A 16,676-nucleotide genomic window follows, 5' to 3' on the forward strand; every position below is an offset into this window, starting at 1 on the left:
CCAGGGATCAAACCCAGGCCCCCTGCATTGGGAGCATGGAGTCCCAGCCACTGGACCACCAGGAAGTCTCAAACATTTTGTGTATAGGTTAAACCAAGAGGCTTGTGTTACAGACTGACCGTGTCCCCTCCAGAATCCATAAAATGAAGTCCTAACTGGCAATCTGAAGTGCAGGAGACCTGGGTTCAATCCCTGGGTCGGGAAGATCCCCTGGAGAATGTAATGGTTACCCACTCCAGTATTCTTGTCTGGAGAATCCCATGGACAGAGGAGCCTGGTGGACTACAGTCCACGGGCTCACACAGAGACAGACATGACTAACTAACAGCAACTAACACTTTCACTTACTCGGTTTAGATTAGGCCATGAGGGTGGGGTCCTATGATGGGATTAGTGCCCTTATATTATAAAAAGAAGGTGCCGGAGCTCTGTTTCTCTCCATATACATACAGAGAATGGGTCACATGAGCTTACATGGGATGGCAGTCCTCATCAGAACCAAACCTGCAGGCACCTTAATCTTGAACTTCATGGCCTCCAGGACTCAGAAATTAATGTCTGCACTAAGCCACCCAGTCAATGTTATTTTGTTACAGCAACTCAAGCTGATGAAGACAGCTGGGAAGGCTCAGACTGCAGTTTTTGTGGGTTTAGCTCTGTGATATCCAATTCTCATTTTTCACTCTGAGCCATCTGAGCTGAGAGATGGAGGCAGCAGCATTCCCTGCAAGCCCTCCTGCCGTGTGGACAGTGTTGTTCCTGGTCCTGCAGCTCAGAGCCTGGCTCTCTATCCCTCACATCATATTCTGTTCATATTGTTCTCAAATTCCTTTGCTGCTTACACTAGTCAGAGTGGACTCCAAAGTCTGCCACTGAGACCCCAGTTCAACGACATGAACAAATGTAGCCGGAAAGAAAGGGATTAAACCAGTTTCTTTACTGCAGGACTTCTCAGAACCATTCAAATAATACGCAGAGTAAATCTCCAAGAGGGAGACAGAACAAGTGGCAGTATCTTCACTTAACCTTATGGGGACTGTCTGGCGAATGCATCCCAGAATGGATATAATCTTGCAAGTTTGCAAAGAACTCCAAGTCTGGTACAAACGATCCAGTCCTCCTAAACAGGGTTGACTCAGCCTATAAGAGTTACCCCAATTTTCTCTGTCATTCCCTGGCTCTCTGATGCCAAGCTAGCTGAAAATATCCCCTGAAACAGACTTCTTTACACCAAAAAAATAAATAAATAAAAAGCCATAAAAATGAAAGGCAGAGAGAGCCACATTTTCTCTGCCTGAAGGTAGATTTTCACCTGTTACATCCACTTTTGGGTCCAGTGGATGTGTGTCTGTGTTTATTTTCATGACTATCTCAATGCAAAACCTAACCAAAGAAGGACTTGTATGAAATTTGTATAAAACCATGTGGGAGGGGAGGGGAGAGAATCCGCAGGAAAATCCAGCCTGTGTTTCACCAGCTATGCATCCTTCCCCTCTTAAGACCATGTGTGCCACAGTTCCTTAGAGATTTTTCTAAATGATTACATTGGGGTTCAGTCTTTCATATTCACGCATTTACTATAGTTCTTTTTAATTTGGGGGAACTTAGTTCCCCAAGCAGGGATTGAACCTGAGCCTCCGGCAGTGGAAGCATGGGGTCTTAATCACTGGACCACCTGGGAAGTACCATCTACCATACTGAAAGGCTCTTTTACTTGCTCACTGGGAGGACACAGCATTAAAAGCATGATGCACTTTGAAGTCAGAGATATCTGACTCTCAGCTCTGTCACTTACTGTTATGGGTACTAATTGTTGTTGTTGTTTAGTCACTCAATCATGTTCGACTCTTTACGATCCCATGGGCTGTAGCCAGTCAGGCTCCTCTGTCCATGGGATTCTTCAGGCAAGAATACTGGAATGGGTTTCCTTCTCCAGGGGATCTTCCCAACCCAGGGATCAAATCCACGTCTCCCGCATTGCAGGCAGATTCTTTACCACTGAGTCATCAAGGAAGCAAGTGCTTAATCCTGCTGAGCCTCCAACATCCCAAATCAGACTGGCAAACAAAACATGCAGGAGGGGCACTACGTCATCGGGAAGCTATTGGAGAAACGGACAGAGGAGTGCTTCCTAGGTGACTCAGTGGTAAAGAATCCACCTGCCAATGCAGGAGATGCAAGACATGGGTTCAAACCTTGGGTCATGAAGATCCCCTCGAGTAGGAAATGGCAACCCACTCCAGTATTCTTGCCTGGGAAATCCCAGGGACAGAAGAGACTGGCAGGGCTACAGTCCATGGGGTTGCAAAGAAGTTGGACACACAGAGAAACTGAGCTTGCATGGACAGAGGAGAGAACAGCCACCCTATCTTAGAAGAGCAGAAGCCCTGAGATCTTGCTGGAAGTCTGACTCTGCCAGGCTCAGCCCTGGCAGCCACGAGCGGGGTGAGCAGAGCTCATTACTCACGGGACTCCGATCTCAAAGATGTTGTTCTGGATCAGCTGCTTCCCCAACATGATGATGCTGAGTTGGATGCACAGCTCCATGAGGCAGCCCCCGGGGGCACACTGCAGGACAAGAAGATGCAAGAAGGGGCATCAGACAGGCAAGGGCATGAGCTAAGCCAGGCTGCAGTGGGGATATAAGGATGGGGCTGGGGCGGGAGGGACACCTACGAGCCACTAGCCAGGCAGGAAACACCAGCGGCTATACTTGCCTCTTCCATGCGGTAACCATCAAACACATAAACATAGCTTCCGGGTCTACCGACAAACCTGGAAGGGAGAAGTGTGGGAAGAGTTAGGGAAAGAGAGAGGAAGGCAGAGCTGCCCCGAGGGTATGTCTTCCCAGTGGACCAGTCACTGCCCAATGTCCTCCTAGGAAGAACTGGCCAGGGCGGTGCTACTCCTCTGGGAAGGAGTTCACACCTCCTATAACACCAGGGGGTCACCTTTGACTAGGTCACATCCCAGGGCAGACGGGTTGAGGCTGGGTGTGGTGTGGAGCTGAGGCAGTCATGTGTGTCTGTGTGTGTGTGTGTGTCTGTGTGTGTGTGTGTGTGTGGTCATTTCAGAGCCTAAACACAACAAAGTTTGGATGGTCTTAGCAGGTGCATGCATGCTAAGTTGCTTCAGTCATATCCAACCCTTTGTGACCCTGTGAACCACGGTTCACCAGGTTCCTCTGTCCATGGGATTTCCCAGCCAAGTGGGCTGCCATGCCCTCTTTGTCTTTAAGTGTAGTGTCCTGCAACTTCCTCCCTCAACTTGTGTCAAGAACTGAGTTCTATAACTAACTATCCATTGGGATGCACATGCACACACTGCTATATTTTAAATGGATAATCAACAGGAACATATTGTATAGCACAGGGAACTCTGCTCAATGTTATGTGGCAGTCTGGAGGGGAGGGGAGTTTGGGGGAGAATGGATACACGCATATATATGGCTAAGTCCCATCGCTGTCCACCTGAAACTATCGCAACATTGCTCATTCATCAGCTATACTCCAATACAAAATAAAATGTATTTTTAAAAAAAGAATTGAGTTCTGACTGCAATTCCTCCACAAGGGCTTCTGATTTCCCAGGTAATAAAGACCAAGATGCACTAAAACTGCAAGTGGAGATTCTTGAGACCAGAAACGAAAAATTCAGACTTCTTACTGAAAATACTCAAAGGAATGGAAGAAGCCTGTCTCATTCCTCTTCTAAGATCTAAGGGTTTAATTTATTAGGGAATAAGAAGATTGAGCAGATGGGGGAGGTGGAAAGGTACCAGCCAACCATGGAACCAGACAGGCCAATAGAAGAATCCTACCTTCTTGAAATGTTATCCGCTCACCCATCTCCTGAAATCTTGCTCATCTGTTGGAGGCTCAGCTTGACTTCCCCTCCTGGTGCAGTCTTCCTGTCTCTGTTCATAATTAAAAACTCCCCTAACACTTTCTTTCCACCTTTTCTTATAGCCCTTACCGCAGACTGCAGTGTGCTGTTGCCAAGACTCTCCCTCTCAGCACACTACAAGTTTATCTAAGGGTCAGAGACCTACGATTTTTTTCCCCTGGAATATCATATGTATGCAAGTTTCTATTTATATTAAATCTAGACATAAATCACCAAAGAAGTATATAATCATTAATATGGAAAACCACTCTGCTACTATAATTTCATGAGCCTCAAGTGCAGAGGTCCTGAGAAGGAGTAGCGGTTTGGGTCACAAACACATTTATAGGAAATTATAAAGTGTGGACAATGACAGTCTTGCTATCGCTGCCTGCTTGATGAGCTCTCAGTTCTAAGGAAGCTTCCTGACTTAGCTGATGCCTAAGGGGAAATCTTGGCGGTACCTAGCTGATCTGACCACAAATGATACTTATCAGAAGCGATTTATACCCAGGACTATTATATAATAAAGAATATGACTGGTCATTGTCCTTGGTCCCTGGGAAGAACCTCTAAATCCTTGGAATTTCCTGATAGGAGTGTCTTTGTTATTCATGGTGGTCCCCTGGGACTAGACCTAAGTTTATGCTAGTAAGGTAATTCTTTTTTTTTTTTTTAAGATTTTTTAGATTGGAGTATAATTGCTTTACAATGTTGTGTTAGTTTCTGCTGAACAACAACATGAACCAGCTATATGTATACATATATCCCGTCCCTTTTGAGCCTTCCTCCCATCCCCAACCCACCATCCCACCCCTCTAGGTCATCACAGAGCACTGAGCTAAGCTCCTTGTATTACACAGTGTCTTCCCACTAACTATTAAAACATATTTTACACATGATAGTGTATATACGTCAATGCTACTCTCTCAATCCCTGCCCCATCCTCTCCTTCCCCTATCGTGTCCACAAGTCCTTTCTCTATGTGTGCATCTCTATTCCTGACCTGCAAATAAGATCTGTACCATTTTTCTAGATTCCATACGTATGCATTAATATATCATATTTGTTTTTCTCTTTCTGACTTAACTTTACTCTGTATGACAGACTCTAGGCTCATCCACATCACTACAACTGATCTAATATTGTTCCTTTTTATGACTATTATTCCACTGTATATACGTACCACAATTCTTTTTCCATTCATTCAGAATCATGGAGGCCAATGCCAGGAAGACCAACCACGTGATTAGAGTTGGGGCTTTGAGCCAAGTAAAGGCAGCCTGACCTCAGGTGGGGGAGAGGGACTGGAGACTAAGTTCAATTACATGAGCCATGATTCATTCAATGATGTCTGGATAATGGGACCCCAATAAAAACTCTGGACACTGAAGCCTGGATGAGAGGTTGGTGGTGCATGTTGATGTGCCAGGAAGCTGACATCCTGAGGACATGTAAGCTTCTTTCCAAGATGCTCCTAGACCTTATGTGTCTTTCCCATTTGCCAGTTCAGACTTGTAACCCTTTGCTGTAATAACACTGTAACTTTAGAGACAGCACATCCCAAGTTCTACTAGCTGTTCCCGTGAATTATCAAACCCTAGGGGGTCAGTGGTTGTAGCCAGTTGGGCAGAACCATCAGTGACCTGAGAGTCCCAGAGCTTGCAGTAGTGTCTGAAGTGAGGGCAGTCTTGTGGGAGACTGTGTCCTAATCTATGAAGTCCACATTGACCTGGGTAGATAGCATCAGATCTGCATTGCAAGACCCAAGAATCACTGGCTGGACATGAAGTTTTCTCCTGCCATGTCCTCAACTTGGGAGACACACATTCCTCTAGGATTAACCCTTCAGGGCCAGAGCCAAATAACTGCAGGTTTCCCCACGTTATCAGAATCTGAAGATGCTAATCCAACATGATTAGTGCAGTCAGGTGGCAATAGGAGTGGGACACAGAGCTGAAGATGTAAGCTGACAATGGGGACAGGCTGACTCTAGTGGAGGACTGTCTTTGAGACCAATTGCCCTTCTGCATATGGCACCAAGATACTCACCTTCCCTTGAAAAAGGCCACATAGAAGATGGGTGAGTAGGCATTGACAAATTTCAGTAAGAAAGCTTTGAGGATCAGGCGCTCTTCAAATGTCTGCTCTGTTTTTGGAACCTCTGAAAGGGAAGATCAAAGCTGATCAGACAGATTTCTCACCTCCTTAGAGTGGTGACCCTGTGACATGAGCCATTATCTGTCTGTTTACTCCTCCAGAGTAGAAACCCAGAGATCCATTGCTCTGGGACATGAGAACTGACTTCTTCTGTGAGGTCCCAAATGGTTTACCAGGTACAGAAGGTCAAGAGTATATAGGATCAATATATGTCTCTTTTCACTTCCCTCCTCTGATCCATGAAAGTGACAGTTTTGCACTGTGCTCCTCAAGGAGAGGTCTGAGCAAGAAGAACAACCTCTCACCACCCCTGCTTCATCAAGAGGAATTCAGCTTTTACGGGCACAACTGTCACTTCTAGAGGATTTTACTAGAACAAACATCCCTGAGAAAATGGTTTGTTGACCAGTGAACAGAAGTCAAGAAGCACTGAAGGCTTGGCTTGGGCACCAGGGCATTCATTGCTCCTCTTTCTCTCCTCCTTTGTCTTTAGCAGGAAAGCCCTCCCTGTATGTGCTTGGCACAGGTTGAGACATCTTGAGTCGATTCGCTCAAATGATGGAGGCTCATCAGATAAGCAAGTGAAATAAACACAATCTGAGTCTAAGGTCTCTGCCTCGGGAGTCACAGCATCCATGGGTTCTATCAGGTCAAGGCAGGGAGTCAACCAATGTTCCCAGGAGACCCTGAGGAACACTGAGCAGAAACCTCACTGGTGCCTTCAGAAGACTCGAGACCCACGGAGCTCCATGGACAGCTGAGCAGAGAGCTCAGAGGGGTCTACGCAGACTGTGACAAAGAGCTTGGCAGAGAAGAGGTTACTGGGCCATGCTCTTCAGGGACAGAGGGAAAGCACTAACGCCACATCAGGTGCATCAGTGATGACTAGAGCCACCCTGGACTGTGCACCCTGAGGGGACTCAGGATGGAGAACACAGGGTCCTGGCCCCAGGTAGCTGAGGTGCATGTCAAAGGGATGATTTCAATGAGCCCAGACATACGTAAAAACTCACTAGCTTCATTAACTCCAGGTATCTGCTTTTCTTTAACTAACAATCATCTTTTGCTATTCTGACTACCTGGTTTTTGTTGCAGAACCTCCTATCTATCCTGGCTCCTCCCTCACCTCTTCAGAGCAATCTCGCAGAGCCATGCCTTCTGGGCTTAAGTGCTCAGAAAGTCCACTGAATAAAACATACTTCTCAAATTTTAGGCTGAACATTTTTTTTCAGTCAACAAAAGGAAGCAAGGAAGGAGGGAAGGAAGGAAGAAGGGAGGGAGGGGGCATTTTCAACAGGAATTTGAGTCTTTGCTCCGTGAACCTGAAGCAGTCAATTCAACAATAACTTAACCACATCTTGTCTCTCACTTTTAAGTAATTTGGGGGTAAGAAAATGAAAACTGATGTCACCTGAAAAGTAATCAGGTGATATTACTTAAACAGGTCTGAGGATCTGAAAATCTGGAAAAGTCACCTTGTAAATGTGGCTAGAAGGGGATTAGGGATGAGGTCCAGAGAGGCACGTGTCTTTGATTTTCTTTTATAATCGCCTTTGAACTCTTGGTACTTAGATCTCCCAATTCCTACAGGAATTTCCTCCAAGCTCTCTGGAAGGAGAATCTGGTCCCTTCAGAGCATTTTGCTCCAACTGAAAATGAGTGGCTCCCTTCTTCCATCCTAATAAATCATGGGCCTGGTTATTATTCATTAGGATTATTTCTATAAACAGCCCGTGCCTATGCTTTTAGGGCCGTGAGCCATCATAAATAATGGGCATATCCAATAAACAATCCAAATCTGCTTGATAGTCCACTAAATCAGCTGGGGGCCCACGGCAGAGAAGCTATGAGGCAGGCCATGCCCGGTGCTCTGCTGAGGCTTCTGGGGAAGGGGGTGGCCCCGAGGGAACACAGCCCCAGGGGTGGGAGGGAGTGGGGGCCCAGGAGCTCCATGTGACTTTGGGTCTCTCTCTCTCTCTCTTTTAAAATTGAAGTACAGTGAGTTGATTTACAACGTTGTGCCTATCTTAGAATGGGTCTCTTTCAACAGCAAACACGAGGAGCCTCACCTGCCTGGGACGGTGAGATGGAACAGGTTTTGCAGGGTCCCCTCGGGGTGGGATGATGTCTACAGGACAACTAGGGCACTTCAGAACACTGGGCACCATCCCCTGAGAGGACACAGAATCCAGAGCGGTCCCCATCTGAGCCCATGAGAAAATAGCCCAGCCTTGTGTTAAATAAAACTTCAAATAAAAAGCCTTTAGACATCAACTGCTTCCCAGGTGGCTCCGTGGTAAAGAACCCATCTGCCAAGCAGGAGATGTGGGCTCCATTCCTGGATCGGGCAGACCCCCTGGAGGAGGGAATGGCAACCCACTCCAGTATTCTTGCCTGTAGAGTCCCATGGACAGAGGAGCCTGGCAGGCTTTAGGCCATGGGGTCACAAAGACTCGGACACGACTGAGAAACTAAACAACAATAAGACGGATGGACAGGAGCAGTCAACATGGAGACAGCGTGAGAAGGCAGAACTCAACCCCTCTCCACCTTCACAGGCTCCTGAAACCTCACCTCCCCCAGGAAGCCACCCCAGGTTGACTGGAGGCCATCTGGATTCCACCAGCTGGAGTGGATTTTGGACAGAGGGCAGACTTTAGGACCAGGAGGGACCATGAGATAGAATTCCTGTGCCTCATCCTTACCCTTCTCCCTTTCTTTTAAGTGTTAAACCTCAGGTGCATTGTGTCATGAAAAAATATGAGTATAAATGACCCAGCTGTAAACTGCCTTGGAAAATAATTAGTATGAAAGCCCAAGTGAGTCCCAGGGGGCCAGCTCAGAATTCAAAGTCCCTGGAGAGCCATCTTTGTCATATGGAAACAGCATGACGAGCAAGGGGGTGTCGGCTGCGGAATCGGAAGTTTGGAAGAGCAACTCGTCTGAACTGGGTGTCCCCAGCGATCCAGCAGATACAGATCCATGGTGGCAACCAAACTGAGGCGACTTCCAGGTGTGAATTTCAGCCACTTCCAGCCCTAACACCACTCTGGGGTGGAATGGAGGCTGAGTCAGAAAGCAAAGGTGCCGCTCGCTTCCCACCTCTCCCCCAGGGCAGATCCAGCTTTTGCAAATAGTACTGTTTCCTGACAGCCCAACCATCTGGTCTTCCCTCCATTTGTGTGTGTGCACAGGTTTGTATTTGTGTGTAGGGGGGTGGGGGTGGGGAGGGAGGCGGCCCCAGCCTCCTGTGTGATGTTGCTGCCTTGTTTATGCCACGGGGAGGGAATCACCCTGGCAGAAGCCAGCCAGCTGGGTAACCAGGCAGCCAGTGCACTGCTCGAGGGCGCGATTATGGATGGGTGTTCCCGAGACACTCCTGGAGCCCTGGAGAGATTCCAGCACAAGGGGCCCTGCCCTTAGAGTCAGGAAGATGACTGCGGCCCCTCAGACAAAGGGACTGGAGACCTACTGTGCACTCCCAGTCCAGCCCCAAGTGTCAGCCCCCTGGGGCGTGTCTTCTCTTTTTCTGTTGGAGAACCACTGCTTTACAACGCTGTTAGTTTCTTCTGCACAAGGAAGAAAATCAGATATATGTATACATATATCAGAGATGCAGGAGACATGGGTTCAAATCCTGAGTCAGGAAGATCCCTTGGAGGAGGAAATGGCAACCCACTCCAATATTCTTGCCTGGAGAATCCTATGGAGCCTGGCGGGCTACAGTCCATAGGGTCGTAAAGAGTCAGACATGACTGAGCAACTGAGCACACACAGCATATATATATAAATATCCCCTCCCTCTGGAGCCTCCCTCCCGCTGTCCCCCATCCCACCCCTCTAGATCATCACAGAGCACCAGACTGAGCTCCCTGAGCTACACAGGTGCAGTCTGAAGTCACAAACATCTGCTATCAGGAAGACGGTGTAGCAGGCACTCTGTTAGACCTTTCATTTGTACGAGTGTTTCTCTTCTTTGGTGAAAGAGGCTCTAGCAAGTTACCCCAACATCTCTGACCAGCCCCCTTTCTTAGAAGGCTGGGGTGGCATCACTTAGGGTGATAAGGACCCCTATCTTATAGTCACTGAGGGTCACCTCCTCAAAGAGAGCTGGGATGAGGTATCATCCAACCTACTGTGTTTTGAAAGTTTATGAAGACAGGCTGTATACAGCTAGGGTGGGTTTCCAGGGAGAAGGGAATCTGGGTCTGTGTGACAGATGACAGCGTGGGGATGGGGATACAGGTATTATATGTCTGAAAGCTGGGCACCCTCATAGTCGTAGACCCTCGATGGAGAGGACTGTGCTTCCTTGAAGAACCCAGTGGCCGGTCTGGGACCTGCAGTGAGGAAGGACCAGCTCAGCAGTGGTCCAGCCTTCCCTGTCTGATGGGACAGGCCAGCATCCAGCAGGAATGTGCTGTAGCAAGGAGACATGGGAGTGAGGGGCTGGTCACACTCCAGGGAATGTCCCTGTTTAAACATGGATGTTGGCCTGACCCGGTCTAAATGGTCAGCATCCCAGCAAGAAACAGAATTCACCACACAAGGTTCAGAGGAAGGGATGTAAATGAAGGCACAGTTTTGCTAGAGGTGAGGCTAAATCATGGAGAAATGGCCCCAATTCTGTCTCCTCTACCCGCTAAGCTCCTTCCACTGCTTCCCATTGGCTGAACCCAGCCCACAGTCAGGCTTAGGGGCGCCCATGATACAATCTGCTGGGCCTCGGGGCACAGACCTCAGCGGAGAGGTGGGGAGAAGGGACCTGGAGGGAAAACATGGTCAATAGAGCATGATCACCCTGACTCCCTTCCTTCTCACGGATTAAGGTGCTGGGTTCTTAGAAAACTCAAAAAAAGGGAGAGGAACGTATGGGCTTCTTGCTAAAAGGATAGATAAGTGCTCAGGGATTAACTGGAAAAATGAAAGAGATAATGTTCGTAGCTACAGCTCAAGTTTGGAAGGAATTCTTGCCAGTTATAAAAACTATTATAAGTAGCAGTGTTACTAATAATAGTTCCATGTAACTGGAATGAATTGTTCTACAAACTTGGGCTACAGGCATGCTCACGTCGTTTGCATTATGAGCAGCAGCCCCCCACCATCTTTCAGCTTCCCAGACAAAATGTACAGTTCCTGCTCGCCTCATGGAGGGGGCCTCAGACAATGGCAGAATCAACTCTGACCACACCCTTCCCCTGGCCCCCCACATGCAATGGGCAGGAGGCCACCCAGGGAGTCAGGAGCTGGTGGCAGAGCAGGAAGACAACCCAGCAGATCTGACTCTTGGGCCAGATTTCAAATTACCAGCACTGTAGTCTCCCCACCAGGAAGGCCTAGGTCCCAGCCCAGCCCACATGTGGCCACATGCATCCACATGGGTCTACATATACCTACACACATCTTCACATATCCACATGTATCCACGTGTCCACATGCACCCACATGCATACACACATCCACATACATCTACACATATCCACATGCATCCATACATATCCAGACACACCCACCATATCTACATGTAACCACATGTATCCACACACATCCACACCCACCCACATACATCCACAAGTATCTACATGTATCCACATGCATACACACACACCAACACACATCCACATGCATCCACACACATCCACATGTATCCACACACATTCATACACATCTACATGTATCCACACACACCCACCTGCCGCCCATGTGCATCCACACACATCCACATGTATTCACATGTACCCACGTGCATAATACACATCCACATGCATCCACACATGTCCTTGCTCTGGAAGTCCACTCCCGTGCAGACTCTAGCTGTGGGAAAGCTGGTTCCCCTTGCACTGGTGCCCGGAACCCATTCAGCAGCCCTCCACCCTGAGCTCTGAAAACACACGTCGTCCACATCTGATGGGAAATTAGATCCATTCCTGTAAACCCAAAACATTCCTCTTTAGAGAATCTGTGCGGTCCGGGCGGCCTCTGGTACTGAGGTTCCCCCCGCCTCTTCCTTTCCTCCCCGTCTCCTCTGATTAGCGGTCAGATACAGCCTGTGCAGAGGATGGCTTAGAGCTGGATGCACTATTCTAGACTCAGGACTTCCTGGTGGTACTTCAATTCTTCAAAAAATAATTTTTTTTTCATTTAAAAAGCAAGTGGCACCCCAAAGTTGGTGAACCTACAGAGGTCTGCTCCTGCCTGCAGGCCTGCATGGAGCAAGAGGCTTGCTTCCACTGTCTCCCCACTAATCCCCAGAGACTGTGCCCCCCCACAACCATGCCTTGCAACCCGCCATCCTCATGGGTGGGTGCATTGATTTTAAACTCTTCTGGAACCTCTGGTGTGTTTTATTCTCCTTTCCCTGCACTTTTAGAATTCCCTGAGGCAAAAGGACAGCTACGTATTACTGGACAGTGGACTGCTGTGGTCTCAGCCAGGACACAGAAGCCTCACTGCTCAGTCAGAGGCCCCTGGGCCTGTGGGAGGGTCAAGACCACCGTGTACTCAGGGCTGTTCTGAGGATTTAATATACTAAGGTACATGACGTGCTTAAAGCAGAACTCGGCAGGGGTGTGTGTGTGTGTATGTGTGTGTGTGTGTGTGTGTGTGTCTACACACACATGCCACTACTAACCATGGGCATTGGTGAAGTTTCTAAACCTCTTCAGACTCCTCATAAGTAAAATAAAAGAAAAGACCAAGTGCTATTGTGAAAACTGGATGAAACACTGTATGCAAAATGCCTGCCAGGAACACGACCGGTGTCAGAAAATTAAGTCCTTTCTTCCCCTCTCCTCCTTCCGTCACTTCCCTGCCCCCAGGGCAGCGATGCTCAGGAGCAGGGTACTAGTGCTATAGTGCTATTTAAACAAAGTCACAAATGCAGCCTCTTCCTAAGAACTGGAGGCTTTGATCTGATACAATAATTGTGTGTCAGGTATACACAGTGACTAGTGACCCTGTAACTAGGAGAGGCTTGGTGAAGTGTAAGGAGGAATCTGTAGCCCCACACACAATCCAGAACTAGGCAGAGTTTTGGAAGGGAGAAGTGGAGGAGGAGAGGGGGGAGGAGACGGAGGAGAAGGAGCTGGAGGAGCTGGACTTAGGGAACCATGTTGACGACGACAAGCAGATGGCAGCTGGATCATTCAGCCATGAAGCCTGGTGTCAGCCCTGCCCTCCTCACTCAGCCTGGAGCTAGAGGTCATCCCTACAGCTACAGGATGAACGGGGGCCCCTTCCAGGCTAAGCCAGATCCAGGCCCACGTGGGTCACGACGAGACCGTGGACATCCTGCTCCACAACACGCAAGCTCAGAAGCTCGCCATCAAGGGCACAGTGCACCCCATGCCCTGACCCACGGAGGAAGTTGCCATGGTCTGAATGTCTGTGTTCCCCTAAATTCACAAGTTGAAACCCTAACCCCCCAGAGGTGATGGTATGAGGGGGTGGGGACTCTGGGAGGTGCTTAGGTCATGACGGTGGAGCCCTCAGGAATGGGATTGTGAAACTGGAAGCATTAATTGCTCAGTCATGTCCAACTCTTTGCAACCCCAGAGACTGTAGCCCACCAGGCCGCTATGTCCATGGGATTCTCCAGGCAAGGATACTGGGGTTGGTTGCCATACCCTCCTCCAGGAGATCTTCCTGACCCAGGGATCGAACCTGCATCCCCTGCATTGCAGGCAGATTCTTTACCGCTGAGCCACCAAATAATGGGATGAGCGCCCTTATAAAAGACCCTGCAGCACTCCCAGCCCCTTCCACCCCTTGAGGACACAGCGAGGAGATAGCCATCAGCAGCCCAGAAGAGGCCCTTCACCAGGAGCCGTCCACACTGGTGCCCTCATCCTGGGCTCCAGAACCCTGAGGCATGAGCTTCTGTTGTTTGCCAACCACCCGGTCCACGGTATTTTGTTATAGCAGCCAGAACAAACTAAGACAGACGCTTGCCTTGAGCTGATCTTCCTGCTGACCCTAGGGTCTTGCCTCAGACCCTGGCCTCCCAAGAAGCCAAGCCCCCTCCTCTTGGCCTGGGTGGTCCTGCCCCGTTCTTGCTTCCTCCCTCCTCCAGGAACTGGATCCTCTCCCCATGACACCCTGTGACCCCTCCAGGAAAGAACACATCACTGGGAACTAAGACAGTCCTTGTCTTACCTGTTCACTGAGACTCACAAACGTCAGGGATTGATGCTTGCTGAACCAGGCCACACACTTAGCACAGTGTGCCTTGGCCAACAAGGTCTCAAAGCATCTCTGTTTCCCTAGCAACCCCGCCTGCCCGCCCCCCTGCCACCACCATGGGCTTCTGCTCAGTCCTTCAACCACCAAGACCTTGTTGCCTCCAGGTGATGGTGTGTCTTGCGCCTGAACCCACGACTACTGTTGTTCTGGTCACCAGGTAGACAATCTCTGTCTTTATCTATCACTGCGGAGTCCATCCATCACACTCAAGGTAGTTAACAAATTCTGTCTTTTGTTATAAATATTTGTGGCAAGATGGACCTCAGCTAGGCCTAGACCGGGGCCTGTCCGGGGACCTCCCAGGGAATGGGTCTTTCATCGCCCAGCTTTGCAAGAAACACTCAGGAACTCTTGGGGTTGTTTACCCCAGCTGTTTACACCTGGTGAGCAAAGCACATGGTCACCACCTCCTCACGCACCAGGAGATCAGGGGCAGGATGCCAGACGGGCATTAAACCCGGCGTGAGAAGGCAAAGGGAGCCCTTGTGCTTGGCAGGACCCTCATTCCATCAGGCACCTTATCCTCAGTTTCATGTTCCTTGCAGGCCTGGGGCCTCTGAAACCACACCTCTGCCGGCAGGTCGGCTGGTCACACCCTGCTGTGTGTGACTGTCTCATTAGTGTGTGGACTCTGCCAGTAAAAACAATTCTAGTCTTTGGATCTCTTTGACACATCTTCCAGTCACCCCTCCATCATGGCAACTCTGCAAGAGAGAGGTTCATCCCTCTCTCTCTCTTTTTAATTTGGTGGCACCAGTTCTTAGATGGGACACATGGCACCCTAAGGTGTGACATGCAGGATCTTAGATGCAGCATGGGGGATCTAGTTCCCTGACCAGGGGTCTAACCCAGACCCCCTGCATTGGGAGGGTGGAGTCTTAGCCACTGGACCACCAGGGAAGTCCTTCCCCGGTTCATTTTCACATTTCCTCAAATCCTTTGGTGAGCAGGCAGGGTTGAAACCACGAATGCATAAAAGTTCGCTTTAGCCTCTCCTGTGGCCTACAGAATGCCTTGCCTGATGGTATTCCTTGGGGAAAAAAAAAAAAAAACAATCTGAGTGCATGAGTGTAAAGAGAGATGTATTTCACCCGTAAATGCACCAACAAGCATGGGCCAAGATCTACCAGGGAGCCAGTTGGGGAGGAGAGAACTGAGATGTCAGGCGGACGGGCAGCTCTCCAGGGCTGTGTGGCCTGGCTGGAGTGAGTCACAGAGACCTTTCTTGGTCATGGAATGTCCACGAGCTTCCACACGTTTCCAGCCTCTTCCTGATCAGGCCGCTTCTAACCAGCATGCTGTGGGCAGAGGTGATGAACTGTCCACCGCTGTGACAGCCTCCACGTGACCCTCCAGCACTCTCTGTCCCTAACACGTGCCCACATGGCCTCCGTCAGTCTGGGTCCCCGGTGACTCTGTAAAGCAGAGACCCTGCCCTGCCATGCTGCGTGAGCGAGAACCAATACACACCCTTGTAGTGTGCAACTGAGATTCTACAACACAGCCTCATCTGGTCTAATACAGGCTTCCCAGGTGGCACTAGTGGTGAAGAACCCGCCTGCCAATGTGGGAGACGTAAGAGACGTGGGTTCAATTCCTGGGTCGGGAAGATCCCCTGGAGAAGGAAATGGAAACTCACTGCAGTATTCTTGCCTGGAGAGTCCCAAGGACAGAGGAGCCTGGCGGGCTCCAGTCCATTGGGTCACAAACAGTCGACTGAAGCCACTTTGCACTCAGGCACTGGTCTAATACTGGGAAAGATGGGGATGATGGCAGAGGGGACGGGACAGAATTCCCATGAGTGGAGCATACAGGGGGACACTCCCAGCATTTCCCCACTTGAGGGGAGTGTGATTAGCTAAGTCCCTGCCTTGTCTCTCTGCTTCACTCCTTCCTTCTCCTCTCGGATGGTTGGAGTGGAGGGTGACATGGCAACCCTCGCCTGCCCCTCTGCTCTGCCCTTTAGGGGGAAGCAAAGAGCCTGCAGGAGGCAGAAGCTGTTCTGTGCCCACCCCTGCCATGTCCTAACACCTGCAGGGCCTCCCCACCCACTGCTGCCTGCCAGGGGACGCCACTCTGTCTGGAACCTGGAATAGGAAGCCGGTTTAGTTCTCTTGCGAAGCTGCTTTCTCCCGTGTAGCCTTTTTCAGCTTTAAAGTTGAAACTTGGCTTTTGTCTACATCTGCCTTCACCTTATTTCTCAGCAGGTTCAGTAATCAGGCCAGGAGGATGGTACTTTTTACTGGATGCCCCTTGTGTGTATGCTCAATTGTGTCTAGCTCTTTGCAACCCCATGAACTGTAGCCCACCAGGCTCCTCTGTCCATGTAACATCCCAGGCAAGAATACTGGAGTGAGTTGCCATTTCTTACTCCAGGGGATCTTCCACCC

General features: G+C 49.4%; 1 protein-coding gene across 2 annotated transcripts in view; it reads right to left on the reverse strand.

Moving 5' to 3' along the window:
• ANO2 (anoctamin 2) overlaps positions 1-16,676 on the reverse strand; it is a 335,456-nt gene that overhangs the window by 48,113 nt on the left and 270,667 nt on the right. For both annotated transcript variants that reach the window (XM_043441194.1, XM_043441195.1), the window contains exons 17-19: positions 5,938-6,049; positions 2,718-2,775; positions 2,468-2,568 (exon numbers count right to left, since the gene is read on the reverse strand). In XM_043441194.1, the coding sequence (XP_043297129.1) occupies positions 2,468-2,568; positions 2,718-2,775; positions 5,938-6,049 (271 nt within the window). The remainder of the gene's footprint in view (positions 1-2,467; positions 2,569-2,717; positions 2,776-5,937; positions 6,050-16,676) is intronic.

Source organism: Cervus canadensis, chromosome 21 (genome assembly GCF_019320065.1).
Source record: "Cervus canadensis isolate Bull #8, Minnesota chromosome 21, ASM1932006v1, whole genome shotgun sequence".
Classification (NCBI taxonomy): Eukaryota; Metazoa; Chordata; class Mammalia; order Artiodactyla; family Cervidae; genus Cervus; species Cervus canadensis.